Source organism: Danio rerio, chromosome 7 (assembly GCF_052040795.2).
Source record: "Danio rerio strain M-AB ecotype USA chromosome 7, GRCz13ab, whole genome shotgun sequence".
Taxonomy (NCBI): Eukaryota; Metazoa; Chordata; class Actinopteri; order Cypriniformes; family Danionidae; genus Danio; species Danio rerio.
In genome coordinates, this window is record NC_141027.1 from 39,884,406 (window position 1) to 39,907,813 (window position 23,408).

Consider the following 23,408-nt stretch of genomic DNA (forward strand, 5'->3'; position numbering starts at 1 on the left):
GGGTATATGCACAGCTAGTGTTTCTTCCCCTAACGATAAACTTCTGGTAAACAGATAATGTGACTTTTTTCAATTTAATTTTTTCAGTTCCTTTTACAGCATCATTGTAATGTAATTAAAGTATAATCAGTTAAATAGACTTCACCATTAATTTTGTTGTTCATACGTAAAACGAGATGAAAAGCTGTTTACCCGTCAGGATCAGCAGGCTAATGCAGAAGCATTAAAAATACTGGAGTAAAATACATTTCCATATTTTAAAGACATGGCGGGGAAAATGTAATTTAATGCAGTGTTTCTTCTGAGACCTACTTTATATCAAATATCAGTAAGGCAATAGAGATGTGGATTTTTTCAAGAAAACAGACCTCAAGCGTGCTGACTTTTTTACTGCATACAGTTCACCGGAAGCGTATGACCAAGGTTACTGCAAAATTAAAAGTCCTTCAGCATACTTCTGCATATACCCTATAAGCATTTGTTAAAGGACATGTTTTTGGTAAATGTTTATAGTTGACCTACCACTGAAAACTACAGATGCACCCTTTGTGTTAACATTTGACTGATTATTATTAGTTTAGCATTAATAATATAGCTTTCATGTGCAGTAACTGGGACCGGGTCAAAGCATTTACATATTGTTTCATATTTAAACAATAGGTTTAATATGAATAAATGAGTAAACCATTCACAGATCTCTTTTAAATTGTCTATTTTCTAGATTGGATGCTATACAATATTATATACAGCATGTGCAAAAACATTAGATTGGTCAGTACCTAAGTCAAATCTGAAGATAATTTAACAAAATTACTTAGAGATATAAAGCAGTACCAAAAAATGTGTGCACCCAAATTAATATGTTAGGAAAAACTATTAAATCAAATTTTAATAAATAGAAAAAATCAAGAAAAACAAATAAATACATATAAAATAATTTATTTTTAAAATGTGCGCTGACCACACTCTTATTTTAATGGATATAACACTTTAATAAATGCTTTTGTTAAAATGAACCAAAATATATGGTCTATATCAGGTCCGTAGCCAGCCTGGCAAAACGAGTAGTTCTTTTTTTCTCAAAAAATTGATGTTTTTGCTGTTTTTCACCTCATTTTCTATTTAATTATGAGGTTTAAATACTGCATTTTAAGCACTTTTTGGGATTGTGATTACAACCACACTTTTTGATGTACACTGTAAAACCCAACAGTCAACTTTATCAAATGAATTTAGTGTAGCTAACTCAAAATGTATTGAAAGTTAATTCCACTCATTTAAAAAGAGTTTTAAACCCAGTGATGAAGGTAATGACTTAATTAAATACCTCATTACTTCAATTTAAATGGAGTAAGTTCACAGTACTCATATAGATTATTTTTTTAACTCCAATGTTTTGTAGCAATAGGTTTCCTCTAACGGTTTGAGTTGCCCTAACTTATTGAGTTTTACAGTACTCAGTTGGTTTGAGTTCTCTTCATTTATTGGGTTTTACTGTGCTCAAATTGCTTAGTTTACTCACATGTTCAAGTTTGAGTAAGTTTACACTGCTCATTAGTATTGGTTTTTGAACTTAAATGGTTTGTAGCAATTGGTTTTCTCAAATGGTTTGAGTAACCTTAACTTTTTGGGTTTTACAGTGTACCAAAAACACTTGCTAAATATTAAAAACTGAAATAATACAGTAAAAATATTTTTTAAAAATGTAATACTTATTTTAAAAATACAAATTTATTAGAAAGAAATAGGAATCTATTAAATTTTTTGAATTAAAAAAGTGTAGCCTATTATAATTTAATAGGCAAAAAACAAACTGGCCAGCACATTCAACTTTCCTCAGGCAGAATTTAGTACACCGAATTTGGCATCAAAATTGCCAAATTAGGTGTCCAAAATTCTGTACGAACAGCCAACAAAGGATTCCTCTTGGTCCTAAAGCTTTTTTCAATGTGTTTTCACAATTTATTATGGCATAGCAGTCAAAATAGGACAAATGAGATCATGTACTGTGTGTGACAAATTCTGGATATTTGTCAGTGAGGTGTGGATCGTTCGAACCACCTGAACCCCCCTGGCTACGGGCCTGTATATTCATTGAGAATATTTATTTTCCAAATAAAGTGTAGTCATTTATGCTGAGTGCTGTTATATATTGCTGTTGATTTGATTACTTCTATTGGTTTCCTCATGTCTGTTTGGATAAAAGTGTCTGCAAAATGGAGGTACATGATTATTATTATTCAGATTTGCATACAGTATTTGACAGATGATTCTATTCACAATTACCTTTTAAAATTACTTGAAATGTTATCTTTTCCAAGAGAATCAAACCCATGACCTAGTCAATGTTATCACCATGGTCTTACTGTATTTTTAAGCTAGAGAAAGGAAGAACATTATATATAGAAGGAAAAAAATTATATATATATATATATATATATATATATATATATATATATATATATATATATATATATATATATATATATATATATATATATATATATATATATATATATATATAAAAACATCTTAAGAGTTCACCTGTATATGTACACTTGACCGAGCGTTGTCTTCACAGTCTCTCAGTAACGTGTAGCTGCATTTTCCAGGGAAGTAATAATAAAGTCCATCAAAGGTTTCATAGTTGTATTGCCCCCAAGAGCGGCACGTCATCTCCCGCTCAAAGCCTAGGTTGGGGACTGAAACATTTATTTATTTATTATTTATCATGCCAAAACCCAGAGAGGAATCAGAGAGAGTGTCTCTAGATGACCCACAGTGCAGTACCTGTCTGGCAGCGAGTTCCAGCAGCCTGGTATAAAGTGCAGTTACAGGAGTCTGGATGGACACACCGACCTCCATTCAGACAAGGAGATGCACACTCACCTGTACCACACAAGAAAAGCAGATTAAAATAGTGTGTGCATTTGAGCGTGCGTTTGGTATCTGGTAACTGAAGTGTTCATTGAAGCATTAAGATGAATCCAGCTCTTGTGTGTAATGATGACACTCATCAGCCTGTTCAACAGATGTCGAATGAAAGAATGGGCAGACCCTTTCTCATATTTCAAATGAGCATAACTCTTATTGTTTGCGGTTTCTCATAGCAAGGGTCATGCATCACAGGCATCATTAACGTATAACTTACAATGCATACACAAAACTGTTAGCATTTAAAGTAAATTCGGGTGCATCCGACAAAATAACAGGTCTTTAAAAATGGATGAAAATTAATCTTGGTTATAAACCTTTATGAGTTTTTTCTTCAGTTGAACACAAAATAAGATATTTTATAGAAAGCTGAAAACCTGCACAAACTGACTTGCATAGTAGGAAAAATAAATGCTATGGAAGTCAACCCAGCAGACACACAACATCATAAGACGTTTTAATATTAGGTTAGATTTAGGTAAGGACAATGTTTTTTCCACGTCCAATAACAACGTAAAATGACATTGACATTTTGTTGATTTTAGGTTGTATTGGAAAGTGACCAAAATCCAACGCAGAGCCAACATCTTAAACCAACATTATATAGACGTCAAATAATAACATTTATTTATCAGGTATGACAACCAAAATCCAACATCTGATAGAGGTCATAGTGGTAATATCAACACAACATCAAGCTGTAACATCATTAGAGGTTGATATTTGGTTGTTTGCAGGTTGCGATAGAAAGTAACCAAAATGCAATATCTGTCCGTCATTGGACAATGATGTTGGCCTGATGTTGAGTTCTGACGTCAACCCGATTTTCATTTCCAAACAAAATGCAACATCCCATGACATTGGGGTTCAAAGTCATCCTGACGTCATGTTGACGTCAAGTGGCTGCTGGAAATGGTCAAAGGTTTTCAGATTTCTTCAATATATCTTTTACTGAGTTCAACAGAAGAAAGAAACTCAAACACATTTGGATCAAGTAAATGGTGTGTAAATCATGAAATAATTTTTTTTGTTTTGGTGAACTATCCCTTTAACAAATCACCCCATATCTTCTTATTTCACTGATATCTTGTCAATTGAGCGATCACGTTTTTCTGGCGTTGATTGACAGTTAAGTATATTTCGGTAAAGGAAGCTCAATGAGGGACATCTGGATACGAAATACAAAGATGGTCATAAAAAGTGTAGATCAGCAACTTTTTGGCAACAATTAAAAAAAATATTCATTTTATAAAATGCTGGTGGGGAAAGTGTTAAAAATCAAAATTTGGGGGAAAAGGGCATTTTTCAGTAATGTGTGTCATAGAAGAAATGTTTTGGTTCCCCAAAGAACCTTTTGGTAAACAGTTTTTCAAAGAACCTTTTTTCTTAGTGTAAAAACATTTTAAAAATTCTAAAGAATTATTTTTTGTGGAAGATAAAGACTCGATGGTTTGTAAAGGTTCTTAATGGAAACATAAATGCCAATAAAGAAACTTTATTCCTAAGAATGTAAACATATATGTGCAACATTGTGAAGCATAATGTAAGATTCAGTCTTACCGGAGGCTCTGCGGGTTGATGGCTTCTGTGCTTCTGCTTGCTCTGCTGATGATGTGTTGCTCTCTAAGGTTCTCTTTGGAGAAAAATAAATTGAAGTTAACACATAATATGTTTAACAGAGGGTCTTTGACCTTTATGTTATCCACATGTGTTGGTAAATAAATGTCAAGCAACTCTAAGGGGTAAAAACACCTTAAGTCGACTAAACGAATATTTAGACTTACCAGAAACTATACAGATATCGTATTGTTTGTTGAATCTACCAGTTTCTATTTATTAACCAAGAAAGTTTTTTTCTCTGATTTTTTTCTCATCTTCTCTGTATTGGATTGATTAAGACTTTCAAGATCTAATTTAGCATGATACCCTGCAGCAGCTCGCCACAGTGAAAATCTGAAATTCCAATCAAAGTCCTAATCTAATAAATCATTCTTCGCTTGTACAGAAAATGAAAGCATGTGCTGCGCATTGGATGGACAGAAGTTTATTATTACCGCAGGAGGGGGTACATGAGAGCGATTAGCGATTCACTTCGCTTCAGAACTAAATCATTTTCTTATCTGACCGAAACCAGCTTTATTCTACCCGCTTTTCCCCATCACACCTGATATCTGAGAGTTCCATAATTTTATGTAGCTTACGAGGCTGCAAGGGAGATGTTTTCTGACATAATGAACGGGGCCAGTGTGTCTCAGTGAATAGCAGCTCTGGGGAACAGCTTTACCAATCCTGAGCGCCCAGCGGACACCTGAAACCGCTTTACTGCCACCGAAATGACGGCTTTTGTCCCAAAGAGCTCAACAAAGCCAGCACTGGGGGATGTGTTTTCAGTGTGCGAATTAAACAATGATTTACATGGGGGTCAGCTTCTTTAAAAAGAAAATTCGCAAAGATTTTTTGGGGCGCAATCAGCCTCGTTTGTGCTGCGCAATGGGATTTTTGGACACATGGCGCAAATGATGAAATCCCAAAGTTCTTGAATAAACTAATAACTCATTTTAATTAAGCACATGCATTGTGATGCGTAAATTGATATTGTTAAAACGTCAATGGCACATTCTTATTTCATAATCAATGGTTAATTATCGTGGGAAATGTTAATCAAATGTTTTTTTTAGGTAACCAACAAAAAGTTAATGTTCTGTTGAATCACTGTGAAAACAGCTACATAAGAATGTATAATAAAATTATATTTCGTTTATGCTTAGCCAAAATAAATGCAAATCACTCGAGTATTTTTGCAAAACAAACTAAAAATAAATAAATAAATAAAATAGTCAAACGTTATCAACGTCCTCAACAAAAATGTAACGCATGATATTTCAGGGGTCAAATATCCAAATTATTTCCTCTTGAATTATTAAACACATGAAGGAATGGTGGAATTGATGACTAATTTAATTATCGTTCAAACTAGTGGGTAAAAAATGATTTAAAACGTTTTACATGAAACCATAAATTTTCCCATTTAATTAAACGCCATTTTTCCACTTAATTTATGTCCCAGCGAATTTAGCTATTCGCACCAAAGCTACCGTCTTTAATAACCCGGACCCTATCTTAGATCAAGAAAACGCACCTTTTGCAAACCCCTTGTTTTCTGTAATGTTATGCATTTAACCTCATGGCACTGCATTTAGCGCAGGTTTCCTGTGCGCTCTCTCAATGCATCGCTTCAGCTCTCATACCTGCTCCGTTTGGAAAGCGGGATCCCATTTCTCCAGCATTATCCTGCTGCTTTCGCTGCTGCTGGGACACACAGAGAACAAGGAGCGGTTTGTTCCTCACACACAACTAATCAGCACTTGTGTCAGACAGAAAAGCCAGAGACTCAGAGGCGTTTTTTCGACAGAGCTTTGTCAGCCTGTTTCACAACTATCACAGACCTGAAGACCTTTCATGCGATTTCATCAAACGTGCGTAAAATTAGAGCGATTTAACTCTCGACCCAGGGGTCAGGCTGCAAACTTTTACAAAATGTGCTGAATGTCTACCATTACTGTAATTACATTAGATTACATAGCCTATACATAAACATTGCTAATAATAGGCATAAAACACATAAGCATAAGGAAAATGATATTTGATCATTGTATCATATTGGATAAGTCATATTATAGTAAACAGCAGGGTAATACTTACTTTTCAAAGTCATGCTGGTGCGTTAAATTCAGACTTTCAGTGCCCCACGTGATATGTGCTAAAAATATGATAAAATTAATAATATGATTTCACATTTATATAAAAAATTATATATATATATATATATATATATATATATATATATATATATATATATATATATATATATACATATCTACATACATACATATATACATACTTACATAGGCCTACATTCATACATACATACACACAAAAGTTGATTACCTTCATAAAATAATCTAATCTAATAAATCTAACTTTTTTCTTATAATGAAAACTAATAGGCAAATGAATAACAAACATCTTGTATTAAATATGATAATTTAAACAATTCCGTAATAAAAAAAAAAACAAATCAGAGCTGTCTCTGAAGTCTGAACTGCCTCTAAAGTCTAAAACATCTGCCGATTTAAACATTTCAGCAAGCGTTATAAATGAATTATCAAAATTACACGTATCCTTAAAATAATAATAATGTATTAGATTACAAGTGACCACATTATTTCTACTAGTCCTGCTTACCTTGATATATTAAAATGAAGAATAATAAATAGAGTAAAAAAAGTTTCTTTCCGGGGGTTAAAATAGGATCCATTCGTGACTCATGCGAATCACTTCGGGAATTAGCTTCTCCCCTCACAGTCTCACACCGCTGCTCTACCGACGCATATTCCCGTCCGACCGGCCTCTCCTCGCGCTCTCTTCGCTGTGTGTTCGTCGCATCTCCGCTGCTCGAGATAACACCGGTCCCGCGCTCCTGCTCATTAGCATAATATATGCTAATGAACATTAATAATGCACCCCGCACAACTTTACCGCGGGAACAGATTATAATGGTTGGATATATGGACACATTTGTGCCAGCTCTAAGCAACCGATTATAATATTAATAGTAATAATAATAATAATAAAATAATATTATTATAATAATGTAATTATAATAATAATAATAAAACCTCATGTTATAACATTTTAAATGGATAATAGGCAGAATGAGTGAAAAGCAGGATTCACTCTGATTGTATGTAAAAATAAAGAAGCAGTTAAAATGAATGATTTTTTGAGGCTGTATGTGCATTCTGCTGTCTAATAAAGAACGTTAATGAAACATTTTTTTATTATTAAAAGCACAAAATAAAAGTGTCAGACAAAAAAAAATGTGCAGTTTGGAGAACTTGGAGAATCTGGAAAGTGTTGCAGTGCACAATAACAAAAAATACAAACAGATCAATCAAGAGGACCAAATTTATTGTAATATTGTAATATCATTTGAGGGGTTTCATATAAAATTATATCTGATTATAGATTTTAAATTCTGCATGACATTTTACATGACATAATCTGACCCCAGCAGCAATAGAATGAATAACTAACTGTATATTGAATTGTTTAAACAAGTAGCTAAAACCCTCACTGCACTCTTTTGCACTGACCTACGTAAACATTTATATGCAAAGTCAATTTTCAATTTCATCAAAAACAATCCTGAGCTGACTTGAGATATAGGCTAATGAGCAATTTGATAGTAACAATGACATTTGTAGTGTTTCCAAGACCGTCATCAGCTGGGTCATTTGCTGCGAAATTCCTTCGCAGTGTGTGAGGAGGTTTGAATGCCCATGGTTTGTTTTAAACTGCCCTCTTTCACACAATGTGGTGAGGAACAAGATACTGATAAACAACTCTTTTCACAGTTTTTAAGGTCTATGTGTCTGTGAGCGCCCTCCAGTGGTTAGAAGGAGGCCAAAGACAGCAGCGTTGATGACACACTGGATGTATCCGAAGGATGGCACACCGTATGTCTCGTAGAGGAATCCTCCAATGGTTGGGCCCACAGTGCGCAAAAGAGACTGGACCGACGCACACAGACCCAGCATGGTTCCTAAATACACCACACAGAAACCACATTTAGGGCTTGATTCTTCCCTTTCTGAATGCTTTACGCAAGTCTACAATCAATTGCTAATTAAAATGGCCAATTACGTGTTTGTTTCAATTTTATGTTCATGTTTGTGAATGTAAAGTCTACAAAGTTACAAAGGTTTGGCCTGGAGGAGTTTGGTTTTCATGTTGAGGACACACTTCTGTGCTCTGAACGGAATTATAATTTTCAAAACACTCACTATCATTCAGCTTACTCCCTGATTTATCAGGGGTCACCACAGCGGAATGAACCACCAATTACTCGGGCATATGCTTTATGCCATTCCAGCCACACAACTTTCTAATTGATATTGGAAAATCTGACATTATTAAGCCCTATGAAACGCATTTTTCCCATTTCATTTTTTTAAAATCTTTATGTTTAGTTGTTAACTGGTAAAGCTAAATTTAATAATCAAACAGTATATCCTTGCTATTTGGAAAATTAATCATTCTACTATATAACAGTAATATTTTCTACAATATGCTTGAGTATGTGTTTAGTAAATCATAATACACCATTCAAACAGACATAGGACATTTATAGACTTCATATTAATGTTTATAGTCATAATAAGCCTCTACACTCTCAGAAATAAAGATACGCGAGCTGTCACTCGGGTGGTACCTTTTCAAAAGGTACACATTTGTACTTAAAGTGGCCTATTTAGTACCTCAAAAGTATACATTAGTACTTACAAATTTTAAGAGGAACACATTTGTACTATTTAGGTACTAATATGCACCTTTGAGGAATCAATATGGACCTTTTATGTAAAAATTTGTACATTTTGAAAAGGTACCACCCCAGTGACAGCTCGCGGACCTTGTATGAACATTAATGCTTTATCGAAATAAAAACCATATATAATAACTTTATTGACACTAATTACTATTTTTTAAGTCATAGAAGTTCAAAAGTTTTGTAATAACCTCCAGTATCCCCTCCAGGGTTTTTCCAGATGAACATTTCAATCAGTGCCTTATTAAAGGTTAAAACAGAGATTTTTTTTTGCATTGAAATACTGTACACTACTTCCTGTATCACAGTTTGATGAGGTTTACAGCAATACTTTAAATTCATCAATCTAAAATTAGCCACATTTCATACATTCTGCATTACAATACAATATCATGAATACATATAATGAATACAATTGCTGAGAAAGCTGAAATGCACATATGATAATGAATGCTTTGTTTTCTCTAGAAAAAATGCAGTAGTAACAGACTGGGCCATCTGACCAATAAGACCATTCAACACTCTGCTACATATACTGAGAGTAAACAGGTAATGCTACCATGTATTTTATGACGAAACAGGAGACAAAATTAGGAACAATGATATACAACCGGCCATTTAAAGAGAACAGCACGAGAATTTTTTACGAAAAAAATGCTTTGACTCTAAATGTGTAAATAAATCTTATTAAAATAATAATGTCATTTTAGTGCGATAGGAAATCGTCCAAATTAAAGTATGCATTGTACTCATCCTTCGTCAAAGGTGCAAATCTGATCCATGAAGGTACCACTACAGTGACAAGACTCTTTGTACCTTAACAGTGTCAAATATGGTTCTTCGGGAACTACTTAAAGGAATTTTTCTTTATCCAAAATGGGTCAATTTCTTTTCAGTAAATATAAAAAAATCAAACACTTTCTCCTATGTACAATATTAAAAAAAAATTCGCTCCATTTTTCACACAATACCTTTGTAATTACTTAAACGTTCATTTAATTGACTTAATTTTAAAATAGAAATATAATTATGCAAGTATTGTAAGGAGATGTGCACAAAGTTTGATTAGTTTTACAATACTAAAATGTCTGCATGAACACTTTGCATATGCAGAACTTTTGCCAGCTCATGTGCGTAGTGGAAAGCAAACATCAAAAGGTGCGGCTATCAATAATGAAACTGTATCTATCAGAAAATGCTTACCAAATGTTTAATAAAAATGCCTTAAATGTTTAGTTTACAATATCTATAGTTTTGTTTTACCAGTTGTTTGTTTATGAGTTTTTTTAAACATGTGCTTTTAAATGATGATTCAATATTTAATATGGAAATTGTTCATAAATCACGTTGCCTTTCCAATAATATTAATTTTCATAGATATTGTAATAAAGAAGGAATTGTCCAACACGTATGTACCTTTTTATGAGAACAATTGTGTACCATCATTTTAATTGTACCATAAAAGGTACAGAACAGCATCATGAGAGGTCTTTTCTGTACCATATAAGGTACAACTTTTTCAAAGGTACAAAACTGCTCCTTAAGGAACATTATTTGTACCACTTTGTACCTTTTTTTCTGAGAGTGCAGTATTCAGGTTCAGAAATTGAATAAACATTAAAATAATGCTGTATAGTCTTCAGCGTTTAAATAATTCAATTCAATTCATCTTTGTTAAAGCTACAAATGTTATCATTTTTTGAGCCACAATTCTTCGAACTCACTTGGAATGCTTCCAGTTACAGGTGGTAAAAACACATGAAAATTATAAACTTTCATTTTATTGTGGTTAAACTATGTGATGAGTCCACAAGTCAGGTGTTGTGAACAGTGGTGTCAGGTCAATTATAATCCCAACTCGACATTGTGCATCCTGTGTTATGGTGCATATTGCAATGTTAATGCTGGTCTAGAAAAATATACTGTGCAGCCCTAATGTGCATGTTTGTGGATTACCTGTGTCAGCCGGAGACACACTCTTGGTCAGCATGCTGTCTGTGATGACATTGAAGACACTTAGAGAAAACATCATTGGTATAACGATGAAGCAAAACTGAAACACATTTGTCATCAATGCCTGAAAAACACACAAAACAAATATAATTAGGAAATACACTAATAGAAGACATGCTACCTAATCCTGTTTGACAGACACTACTGTAAAAAAAAAGAAAAAGTAAGGAGCCCGATAGCAGTTTACCTGTGCAAGGCCCACTAGACTAGAAACCCCAACAGATAGCAGCAGTAAAGAATTCTCTGAAAAGCTAGACGTCAGACGCCCGATTACAGCCCCTTGGATCACCTTAAAAAACAGTAAGACATTAGTGTCATTTATTCACAAAGCTACACCATCTGTTCTCAAATGTAAAACAATGTACAGTAGTCAACATTTGAAGTGGATCAAAACAGTTGCCTCATTCACACTAGCAGTGACTTTGTAGGTGCCTGTCGATCTGGGTGGCGATCTGCTGCAAACAGTGTGCAGGTCTGTGTAGGTCTACAGCACAAGAGAATACATCCAGCCTCTGAGTGAGCTGAGAGAGGATGATGTGAGCTCTATAGGTGCTCCTATTGGCTGTCACTCAAGAGAGCCGCTCTTTTATTTGCATCGCTCAACACGCTCACCTGGTCGTCAACGGTTGTTGCCGCTTGCATAGATGGTGGTCGCCACAAGTAGCTCGGTCTTCGCTTAAATGAACTGTCGCTTGTCTATTTGTCACTGCGAGTCGCTCATGTGTGAATGAGGCTTAAGAAAATTGGTGTTGTTCATTAGTTTTAGGAAAAGATTGATGAAAGCTTTTGATCCACTTCAAATGTTGACTACTATAAACGGCATATGATTTTTACCATTTGCACTATACCGAAGTAAGCCATCAAATAGCCATTCTGCTCTGCCTTCAGTTGGAAGAAGTTCATGGCAATGATGGAAAACATAACTTGAAATATACCTGAAATCAAAACAAAAAATAACAAAACTGAAGAAGCAACACATATTTCTATTGAAATGTGTCTCCTTGTTGGGTACCTGTTTACATCATGCATTTCCTCTGGATAGCTGTATGATTTGTGAGCAGTTCCATATACATTTTACCACATAAATGTGTCTCTGCTCAACTGATATAAATTTGATCTTGAAATCCCATGTTATATACTAATTTTATTAGGTTACATTGACTAAAGCATCATATACACTGCATTTTATTGAGCTATTGTTGTTTTTTTTTTAAATTAAGGTACATATTCAGCATACAAAGGATTTCATATACAGGGTATATGCAGGAATTATAAAGGTCATTTCAATACTTTTTCAAGACTTTTTAAAGACCTTCTCAGAATATTTTAGAACCTCATTGCCACTTCAAATTCTAATCAATATCAAATCTTTAACTTAATAAACAGTTTTAATAAACAGCTGCAGTTAAATAAATCAATGGAGCACAACCATGCAACAGAACTCAGATAAGCTCGGAAGAAACAAAGCTTAAAAGAATAAGCTATGTGGTTGTTTCAGTGACAGGCTTCAGCCACTGTTTAAATTTATATATCTCCAACCAGGAGTACACAAAATAATTTTTTCCCGTTTTGTCGTCTGTTTCACTCTATGGTTTCGCAACATGTGGAAACCGTCACATCACCTTCCCGCATTTGTCATTAATTATGTGACATGACCTACATGCCCCGGCCCAAAGCAATCGCGTGGATCAAGCACACTGTTGTTAATATTAGGAGGAAAATCAATATATTTATGCTTTTTTTGGAGTCAAACACTTTGGATAACGCTTGAACAAAAATTAAGACCTTGTAAAAACGCAATTAAGACTTTTTAATACCTTTTAAGGCCCTTTATTTTCTCATAAATTATTTATTAACTTTTAATACTTTTGAGACCCCGCGGACATCCTGATATAGTAAAACATCATCACAAAATTATTACAGGTTAAATAAAAAATTTTGTCAAGTCTCCAAAGGGTTTAAATTCATTTATGTATAACTTTCTCTCCTAAAAACAAAAAATTGTGTCTTTGTAAATGATTGTATTTTTCTATTATTATTCATCTCCATTCACAGAGGAAACACAGGTGCGTCTGTGTTGGGGATACTGATGCTGTCATTTGATTTTAATTTAGCATTCCAATTTTACTGCTTCATGGTTAAAGTCAAAAACAAAACAAAATGAAAAAATTAAACAAGATGCAAACTACAAATCCGATCAGAAAAAAGCATGAAGTGATCAGGTGTAAAAAGCCCCAATATGTGTAAAGTCAAAATAGCAATAGATAATACTGTATGTGCTCACCTGTCGGCAATCCAGATATAATCTTCACCGTAAAAGTCTTTGCAACACCTGGAAACTTCATCAATCTAGTGATTTCCCCCATATTAAACACAGACTTTGATGAGCCCTTCTCTAAACACAGAAAAACGTAATCATATAAAAATATATATCAGAATTATGTATAAATGTAAAATGAGTTTCTAAATGCTACAGCAAGAGTATTTCCTTCCAGTCTTGTTTAGTGTACAGTATGTCTGTGTGTTTATATTATACCGTCACTCTCCGGAGTGGTTTGTGTTTTTGTCTGTTTAGGAATGAAGTTCAACACCAACATCAAAGAAACAAAACTCCCGACAGCCCCAAAAGATGCTGCAAACCTTTCACTGTAAAACACACAAAATGCATATTCATTGAAATTTTAATATCAGTGCTTTCATCTAAGTAAGTATGCTGCATACTTAGATATATGCATACAGTTGAAGAAGTATTTATTAGCCCCCTTGCAAAATTGGTTATTATTTTTCATTTTCCCCCCAGGGCTGTTTAATGAATAGAACACTTTTTAAGCATACTAGATTTAATGCAACATAGGCTCATTCTGAAAACGTGTGTGTGTGTGTGAGAGTGTGTGGAGTTTCTGTGGGTTTCAGCATGCCATGGCAAGTGATAGAGATACAGCGCAAATGCAAGGTGAGGCCAAATCACAGCGCATTGCTGTCATTGCACAAAAACATAACGAATTGCTTTTTTTAATGTTGTTGCAAAGATAGCCTAGATCAGTGGTCACTAAAAGCCAGATCGAGGTCTGTGTCTAGGCCCAGAAGCGTCCCATACGGACGCAGACATACAGCAGTTCTGTTACTTCAGTAACGCTGCTGCTGGGTGTTCTTCCGCACCTGATCTCTTCTGCTACTCACTGTGTTTACTCATCTGCTATCAGCTTTCTTCTGTAAGTACTGTTCCTGCTGAATTAAGAGAGAAGAGCTGAACACTCTCTTTGCTTAAGAGCTCTCTGAAATCATAATAAAATCATAAAGAAATCCTAAATAAAAATGTGTTGTTGCCTTGGTAAAGCAAGCATAATGTAAACAGAAGTAAACAATACTTTAAAAGTGCTCAATAATTAGGATGTGTTGACATAAATATTATCTGTAGGCATTTTTTCTAAGCATAGCACAAACCATGCCGTACTGAAACCATGACCCTAAAACCATGATACATACCGATCCGTGAGTATATTGAACATAGACGATAGGGTTCAAATCTGGCGAAGAACGGTTCCAGAAAGCAGGTAAGACAAAAACAAACCCCCCCCCAAAAAAATAAACAAGCAAATAAGAGGGTGAGAATGTGGTAAAATCTAAAAGATGTGAAAAATGGCTTTCATTTTTCTTTGCTTTTGAAAACACTATTGGTTGGGTTTAAGGAAGGAGGAGGGTGAGTCAGTAAATCAGTCGACAGCGGCCTCGATTGGATTAACGTGAGAAGAGTAGGTGCAAATGGCACTCGCTAGAGAAATTTGAGATCTCAAAAAGCATACACAGCGGCCTCTGGTGATTTGGAAAACAAAAACTGCAAAAAAACAAACGTAGCTCTTGGGACATATTTAGCTCTGTCCAGAAATGTATATGGGTGCGTTCTCAGAATGAGCCTGGACTCATTTCTAATAATACATTTTTTCCATGATAACAATATATAATATTTTACTAGTTATTTTGCAATGTACTAGTATTTAGTTTAAAGTGCAATTTAAAGGTTATTGTGGTTAAATAGGCAAGCTAGGTCAATTAGGTAAGTGACTGGACAACAGTGGTTTCTTCAGTAGTCAATTAAACATATATATGTCTTAATAATATTGACCCAAGACATATATGTGTATTTCTTTCAGCCAAACTAAAATAAGACTTTCCTTCTGTTAAAGAAATACACAATTGAAAATGCTGTTAACAATGTCCTTGATCTGTTAAACTTCACTTAAATATTTGAAGATTAAATATTTGAAAAAGAATTTAAATGTATTCAACTGTATATGCATTAAATTGATTAAAAATAAACAAGTAAATAACACTATTTAAAACGTGTTTATTTGAACTTTCTATTGATCAAAGAATCATGCAAAATGCATCACATGTTAAAATTTGATTTCAAACTGAAGTAATGTTTAAAAATATTGATAAAAAATGCGGCCTTAATGACTTCTTTCAATCTTTTACAGAGCTATAAATGTAGCAGAGGTGGGGTAGTGGGTCCTACCCAAAGCGTGTGCTGAGGGTCCCGCCAAGAGATGATCCTGCAATCATGCCAATGCCAAAGCAGAGGCCCAGTTTCCCAAGAGCCTCCGCACGTTTCTCCTTTTCTGACAGATCTGCTACCACCATCTGAGCTCCTTCATACAGATACAAATGTCTTCACATATGTGTGTACAGTGTGTATTTGACTTAATTGTATGTGTGTAAGAATGCATGGGTTACCTGGTAGGGCGTGCATGAAAACAGCAGGTAGTTTATGCACAAAAAGCATAAACGGGCTGTCTGCCACAGTCAACAGTAGGAAATAAAAGACTGATGCTCCACAAGACACAGAAAGAGCAGCACGGGCTCCGAATATATCTGCAAACCTAGAAAACGACACAATAGCTGCTTTTCCACTATCGTGCCAAACCGTTCTAAGAACACTTCGGTACGGTTACGGTTGTTTCTCCACTGAGCCTGGAACGGCGCGGCACGATTACAAACCGTTCTTGGCCCGGAATTTTCGCCACGGTTAGACAACCGTGCTGAACTGTGCTGACAGATTCTGTGTTGACGTCGCGACTCGGTTGCTAAGCTACCACAGCTGGCTCAGCAGAAGCGCGCTAGTCATCAGACATCCTCAATAAACTACAGTACATTTAATATAAAATAATGATCCAGGTCTAAACGATATTTAAAAAGGATTTTAAAACCATAGAGCAGTCTCTGGAAGAGAAGTGAATAACTCATCACATTCTTACGAAGATATTTTATTCATTAAAGTTATTATTTTATTGACTTGAATACAGACCTACATCGCTTGCCTGAATGTGAGTTTATTGCACACAGCGCTGTATTCCACAGCACAAAACTCGCTCTGAGCGACTTGCGCTGCTGACTTTTTTTTCCTGCTGCGCATCGAATAAAGCGAATAAAGTCACGCTTTGCATCGTCGATGTCCAAATTCCACAACAACATCACTATATCAATGGAACACGTACTTGCAGACTCTTTAAAAAACGAGGAAATAATTGCACTTTTTAATTCAAAGCCAGGACAGCTTGTTAATACCGGCGAGACCACCTGAAGGACGGCATGTTCGTGTTGTAATGTCGGCCGTCCAAAAGACTTTGCTTGAAAGCTTTACGGAGCGGCACTGTAACTGTCCAAGGTACTGTTGTATGATTTATATTATAGCATATGCACTAATAAACAAGTCAAAAGAATGAATGAATTAAATAAATATGGATTCTTAAATGTCAGTATTGCTTTTACTCAAAAAATATCAATACGTTTTCACAAATGTTTTATAAAAATAAAATGAGCAATTTTTATCATTTCAGCTATAGGCAATTATATGATTCAATTATACATAAGTTATATGACATTTATGAGGCATGTAACATGTTTCTGTGCTTTTTTTTTTGTGGTGATCTTTAATATAGCTACGCAAATATTTTCTAAAACGTCTAGCAATAATTCGCCTACAGCTTGTTAGTTAATTATGAACACAAAAATAATTATAATAATAAAAATAAAATGATCAAAATAAAAAAATAATAGAGCATTATTTTGCTAAATATAATAGTGCTTTATATGCTTTAAATCCTGCGATATATTTTCATATTCGTTTTTTTTCACTTGCTGCATTCGTTATTTAATGTTTGAATAGTAAAACAAATAACAGCCATCGCTTAATTGGTTTCATTTTACCATCAAAATGTAGTATATTTTATATCATTATCAACTTTTTATATAAAAACGCAGTGTAATTTAAATAATTGTTTAAAATGAAATAATTTAAGTGCTGTGTTTTTATTAGTGAAAGTGCCCGCTCACCTTTGACAAGGCCTGTCCAAAATTATATTTCTGCCACTATAATGCAAATGCATTATTATTGTTGTCTTATCATTGTTTATTTTTCTGTTATGTTCAGAGATTTTAAATATTATTTATTTCCCCTCCAATTATTTTCAATCATCACGTTACATTTTGGTAATTTTCCCTCTAAATAAAATTTAGCCAGAGCTGCGCAATATATGAATAAATAAGGGTGCACATGTACCTATATTTAGCACCCCTATATGATAGAGCGGCATAACAGTGTTTAGTCACATGGTTGCTTTTGCTTTTATGAAAAAAATAAATAAATAGTTTCGGCTCTTATTTAACTTTAATTGAACAAAGGGAGCCACTGGCAACTACTGATGCGTTTTGTGTAATGTTTTAAAGAGCTTTGTCGCAGCACGACAGTGGAAAATGAAACCGTATCCGTGCTGTCTGGCCCGGTTTGGCACGGAATGGAACAGTTCTGTTTAAAGAACGATTCAGCACGATAGTGGAAAAGCGGCTAATGACAGCACAGCCAATAATGTGAACATATGAAGTCACAAAATGACTCATAAGTAGGGCATAGTAGACATTTTTGCCATTTCTGTGCAGAATTTTGCATAAAATCTGTGGATGTATGTGGAATGATTTTAGGAGTATTGTAACTAAAAGCTTAATATATCAATTCAAATATAATACTTTTTTCACTTGAATTTAATGTTTACAATGCAAATCCAATTAGATCCACTTATTTGGTAAACAAAGCAAGTCTCTCATATAATATATCTACTTTAAGACAGAAAATATTACTTTACAAACTGTATTGTAAATAAATCAAATGACCTTTTCATATTACCCAATAATATTACTGAAAATTATTACAAAACTAATTAAATATAAATTTACGCAAGTCAATAAATAGACTCAACGATGGGCTGAAAATCTGTTGATTTCTGTGAACGCAGATTCCATGTGGGCCTACTCATAAGTTGCACTGTAATTTGTACTGTATCACTTAAGCTACATATCAAGTACTGAAATAATGCTTAATAATAAAATGGAATATTTCATACCTTCCATAAATGGGGCCTCCAAGCAGCTGAATCACTCCGACTGTAGTCTGCAGATACCCGAACCAAATAGTGTCGAACCCGAGCCTCCTCGCCAAATACTGTTACACAAGACAAAACTTAACATTAAATATAGTACAACCCATAATTCAAATCTGTCACACTAACTATTTATATATATATATATATATATATATATATATATATATATATATATATATATATATATATATATATATATATATATATATATAGTGACACCCGAAATAATTCATACCCTATTCCAGGAGTAATCAGGGTTTGTCACAGAGGAATGAACCGCCAACTTATCCAGCATATGTTTTACAAAGCGGATGCCCTTCCAGCTGCAACCCAGTACTGGGGAACACCCATACACTCTCATATGCGTGCACACACATATACCGGGGCCAATTTACTTTATTCGATTCACCTAAAGCGCATGTCTTTGGACTGTGGAGGAAACCGAAGCACCCAGAGGAAAGCCACACGAACACAGGAAAATATATATATATATTAGGGGTGTAACGATATTAAAACCGAACTGAAATATCGCGATACACCAACCACGATACGTATCGCGAAACTCTTGTGGCGTACCGCGGTACTCTCACGCCCCCTGCTGCCCATTGTTGAGGTTGACGTCACTTGTCTCTAACTAATTGAACCAATTTAAACACATCTTTATTATCATATTTGATTAAATTGTTTTAGTAATGATGAGGATTTGTTCTAAATATTATATTCTAAAGTTAGTATTTTAGTGCATGTCATGTCATGTGACTTGAGTAAGCATCACATTACTACTGGACGCAGGATGGCTGCTTCACATAGTACTGAGATTGCAGATCCCCCAGACACATTTAAGTCATCTGTGTGGAAACATTTTGGTTTTCCAGTTGAGTACAGGAATAGAATTCGTGTCTAGACAAAGCCTTACTTGTAAGGAAAAACATTTAAAAAGTGTGGTAATTTCACAATGTGAGGGTGTAAGCAACAGAACTGCCAACAAAAGTGATTTATTGTACAAAAGTAAAACCAGAATAATGCCCAAATATAAAAAAAGAGAAATATTTACACTAATAAAAATAATATAATAAAGTAACAAATTCAAACAAAAGTATAAAAAAAAATTTGTTAAACTCGAGCAAGGGGGTGATAGTGAAGACAAACAAAAGAAATAAATATAATAAAACAATTCTAACTCATGAATAACCCCTCTTACCTCGCTAAAACTGATGAAAAGTAAAAAAAGGTCTTCAGCGACGTGCGCCGCATTCTTCCATATACTGAATAAAATAAACAAAGATGACTTTCACCTCTTACCTGATGTCTTTAACAGTACATTTTCTACGTGTTTGCAAAATAGAAATCGTATGACATTTTCCCTATCCACCTTACACTAAGACTGAACTTGAGGAGATACAGCTATATTGTCGGAGTTAAAAAATAATATACAAATCAATTGAAATAAAAATGTTCAAACCTCACAAAATTTCTTAAAGTGGGCAAAAGTAATGCAAAATAATTTTACCCAAACGAAAGTTAAGCAAAAACAACGAAAATCATAATCATGTCAGAAAAATACACGAAAAACGAGATCAAAGGAAAAAGCGCTCTCTCTCCCGCTCTTCCTGACATGCTTTTTACATTCCCGCGCTGCGTCGCCAAATGATGATAGATCGGTATCCTGACCAATCAGCTGTCAAAATGCGGGCCTACAGAAATGACAGGCATCAGCTGTCGTGAAGGCGGACCTACATAAATGACCGGCATAGAAGGAGCGGGAGAGAGAGAGAGAGATCGGGAGGCAAACATACAGCCGGCTACAACCCTAACATTAGTTTCAGACACAACCGCAATGTATTTTACTGGTGAATATGTCATGAAAAAACACTTTACAAACACATTATATGTATATTTTTCATTAATTTAAACGGAAACCTATCTATCTAAATGAAACCATATAATCAAAAATGAGCGTCTGTGTCAGCACAGAGATCAAGCCTCTCATCGGAGAATGTGGATATTATGGTGTTTTTGAAGAAGATCTTCCACTAGTCTACACTGCAGTTATTTATTTAATTTTAGTTTACTTAGTTAAGATGGCTGCTCTGAAGAGAATAGTTTTTTTTTCTGACTAGTCTATATTGGAGGTATTTATTTCATTCTAGTTGTTTACTCGGGTATCCTGACTGTACTAAAAATGCGATGACAAAGTTAATAAAGAAAAAGTTAAGATGTTCTTGTTATTAAGTGAATTGTCCCTTAGCATTGCTGTTAACATGACATCAACCCTAACCCCACAGCAAACAGAAACCGAACCGTACCGAACCGAACCGAGCCTTTTGTGTATTGTTACACCCCTAATATATATATATATATATATATATATATATATATATATATATATATATATATATATATATATATATATATATATATATATATATGAATTATCTGCTGTTATAGTTATCAGTGATTTTTCATAAATGTGTTCTGGTTTATGTTTATGCTAATCAAAATACTATTATTTTTATAAATAAAAGCATTATTTAAAATGTTTTTGTAATAATAACTTGTTTAAACATTGCACAATACATTGTATGATACTATTACTATTTATATTACTATTAATAATACTGTTTGTGATTAAATAAATGCAGCCTTGGTAATAAACAAAAATATTAATATTGCCAAGCTTTTGACTAGTTGTGTGTCTTTGTATTGTATGTAAATTTGTTGTAATTATGCACAAAATAAAGGCTATCATTTAGTTATAAATACAAATATATTATGTATAATGATTTATAAGTCAAAATAACAAAAACAGAGTACAACATAATAGTGTAATAACAGTTAGTTCATATGTCAAAATACTGGAATGTCACAAAAACAAAAAAGGCAGGCATTTTGACAGACACACTCCCCTTACTTGCAGTTCAGACTGACTGGTGGTTTTATTTATTTAACATCTGATCGTAAATGAATAAGGAAAAAAGCAGACAAACCGGTGTTATGGAGAACTGGAGGAACATCCAGGTGATTTCCAGAGCCGCTATGAGGTAGGTGATGTAAATCACTTTCTGCTTTGCTGCAGGATCCATCATCACCCAGATCACTGAAGTAGATTTACCAGCTTTATGTTTTTATTCTCTGACAGTTCTCCTTCCGCTGGATCACCTCCTCAAACAGGTAAACAAGTGCATCTGTTCCAAAGTGTCGGTCTCTGAAGATCACACACAGGTGCCTACTGTATAACAAACCGATTTAAGTGACAAAGCACATTAATGTGAGGTAAAGGTTAACAGCCGAGCTGAACTTCGACCAGTCCTCAAACTCTCAGCAGGTTAAAGGATTTGAGCTGCTTGCTCTAGCGGCGACAGAAAAGCTTTACAACATAATATAGTCTTTATATTATTTACACTAACGTATTGATATTTGCAAAGACTTACGGTACTCAATAAAAGATGTTATCGTTTCATCCCCGAACAAGAACACGGCTGGTGATGTTTACCGTCGGAGTCTGTTTACCCTGACCGAGTAGCCTACAAACGCTGTGACGCATATGCATAACCGCTTCAGGTTATGAAACAATAAAAATAAACGTATAGATGTTTCTAAAGTGCAACATAATATCATAAATGCAAAGTACTCGCCATTTTGTTGCAGATAACATAGAGGAAATACCTCCTCCTCTGCGTGTCGTGACCATTAGAGGCGTGACTAACGTTACTACAATGCAATACACGTGTAATGTGACTAAACGGAAAATAAGTTCATTGTGTAGATTGAGGGAGCTTTTGCGTGGAGAATGTCCGAAAGGTGACTTTACCAATTAAAAGCAATACTTTTGGGAGATAAGAAATATTTTGAAATACAAAATACTGTATTAAAATCTGTTATTTTCTGTGACTTACTCTGGTAAGACATGTGCAGTTCCAATCTGGTGATGTAATAATAATGCTTGTGTATCTAAGACAAACAGTTGTTTACCTATCTGCAAGCAAACAATCTCCCCAACACATCTCCAAAAACCTAACTATCAAACAAAGCTTTCTATTTTTTATTTACTTTTTATTAAATACTAACATTAAGTCTTCAGTATATTTTAAAATGACAGAAGCAACACACACTAAACACCAAAGTTATGTCAAATAAAGTGCAGCATTTTTATTATCATAATATAATACAGAGTTCTTCTGTATGCTTTCTTACTGTGACCAGCAGTATCAATAAACTTTTTTAAAATATATGTGCAGTGAAGTACAGAATACCTAAAAATGAAACAAGCAAAAAATCCTTGGAACAACACTTCAGAAGTTCAGAATGAGCAAATATTTACAAATATAACAATTTAAGTGCATAAACATGGTACAGAGTTATACTCTGTTAAAACTTTGTTGTAATAAATTATCAGTAGGCATATACAGAACATTCACTGGCCCGATTCTACAAAGAAAAAACAACAACATTTACAATCCAGGAACAGACAGGTCAAAATGTACAGGATATTCACTGAGAATATTCTATTCCAGAAGAAACAATAAGACTGCTAACAAGTGAGAGTTAATTTACTGTCCTTATGGTCTATTTATGATCAACCTGTGACATCGTGAAATTGTTGCTATATTAATGTCATCGACCTGAAAATTAAAACC

At 34.3% G+C, this 23,408-nt stretch overlaps 3 protein-coding genes across 8 annotated transcripts in view; 1 reads left to right on the forward strand and 2 right to left on the reverse strand.

Annotated features, from left to right (window-relative positions):
- Window positions 1-7,369, reverse strand: part of otog (otogelin) — a 74,235-nt gene extending 66,866 nt beyond the window's left edge. The window contains exons 1-6 of one of the 2 annotated variants that reach the window (XM_087261574.1): window positions 7,180-7,369; window positions 6,637-6,694; window positions 6,183-6,240; window positions 4,495-4,567; window positions 2,791-2,889; window positions 2,545-2,702 (exon numbers count right to left, since the gene is read on the reverse strand). In XM_087261574.1, coding sequence (XP_087117700.1) covers window positions 2,545-2,702; window positions 2,791-2,889; window positions 4,495-4,567; window positions 6,183-6,240; window positions 6,637-6,694; window positions 7,180-7,252 — 519 coding nt within the window. In that variant the 5' untranslated portion in view covers window positions 7,253-7,369. Of the gene's footprint in view, window positions 1-2,544; window positions 2,703-2,790; window positions 2,890-4,494; window positions 4,568-6,182; window positions 6,244-6,636; window positions 6,695-7,179 lie in introns of both variants that reach the window. The other variant, XM_087261573.1, reaches the window with a different exon arrangement.
- esyt2b (extended synaptotagmin-like protein 2b) overlaps window positions 1-23,408 on the forward strand; it is an 846,120-nt gene that overhangs the window by 186,807 nt on the left and 635,905 nt on the right. The gene's annotated exons all lie outside the window — the stretch shown is intronic.
- Window positions 7,885-22,447, reverse strand: slc67a1 (solute carrier family 67 member 1). 4 transcript variants are annotated; one of them, XM_087259544.1, is made up of 12 exons: window positions 22,407-22,447; window positions 22,203-22,304; window positions 21,759-21,976; window positions 18,733-18,830; window positions 16,070-16,215; window positions 15,852-15,984; window positions 13,872-13,981; window positions 13,620-13,730; window positions 12,170-12,270; window positions 11,523-11,624; window positions 11,279-11,399; window positions 7,885-8,539 (listed from the first exon to the last, which is right to left on the reverse strand). In XM_087259544.1, exons 3-12 carry the CDS (start codon window positions 21,855-21,857, stop codon window positions 8,355-8,357), a joined length of 1,206 nt encoding a protein of 401 aa, XP_087115670.1. In that variant the 5' UTR covers window positions 21,858-21,976; window positions 22,203-22,304; window positions 22,407-22,447; the 3' UTR covers window positions 7,885-8,354. The 4 variants fall into 4 exon arrangements, with proteins under 4 accessions (XP_087115670.1, XP_087115671.1, XP_087115669.1 ...); XM_087259545.1 differs by having other exon boundaries at window positions 21,759-22,000; XM_087259543.1 differs by having other exon boundaries at window positions 21,759-22,000; window positions 22,203-22,447.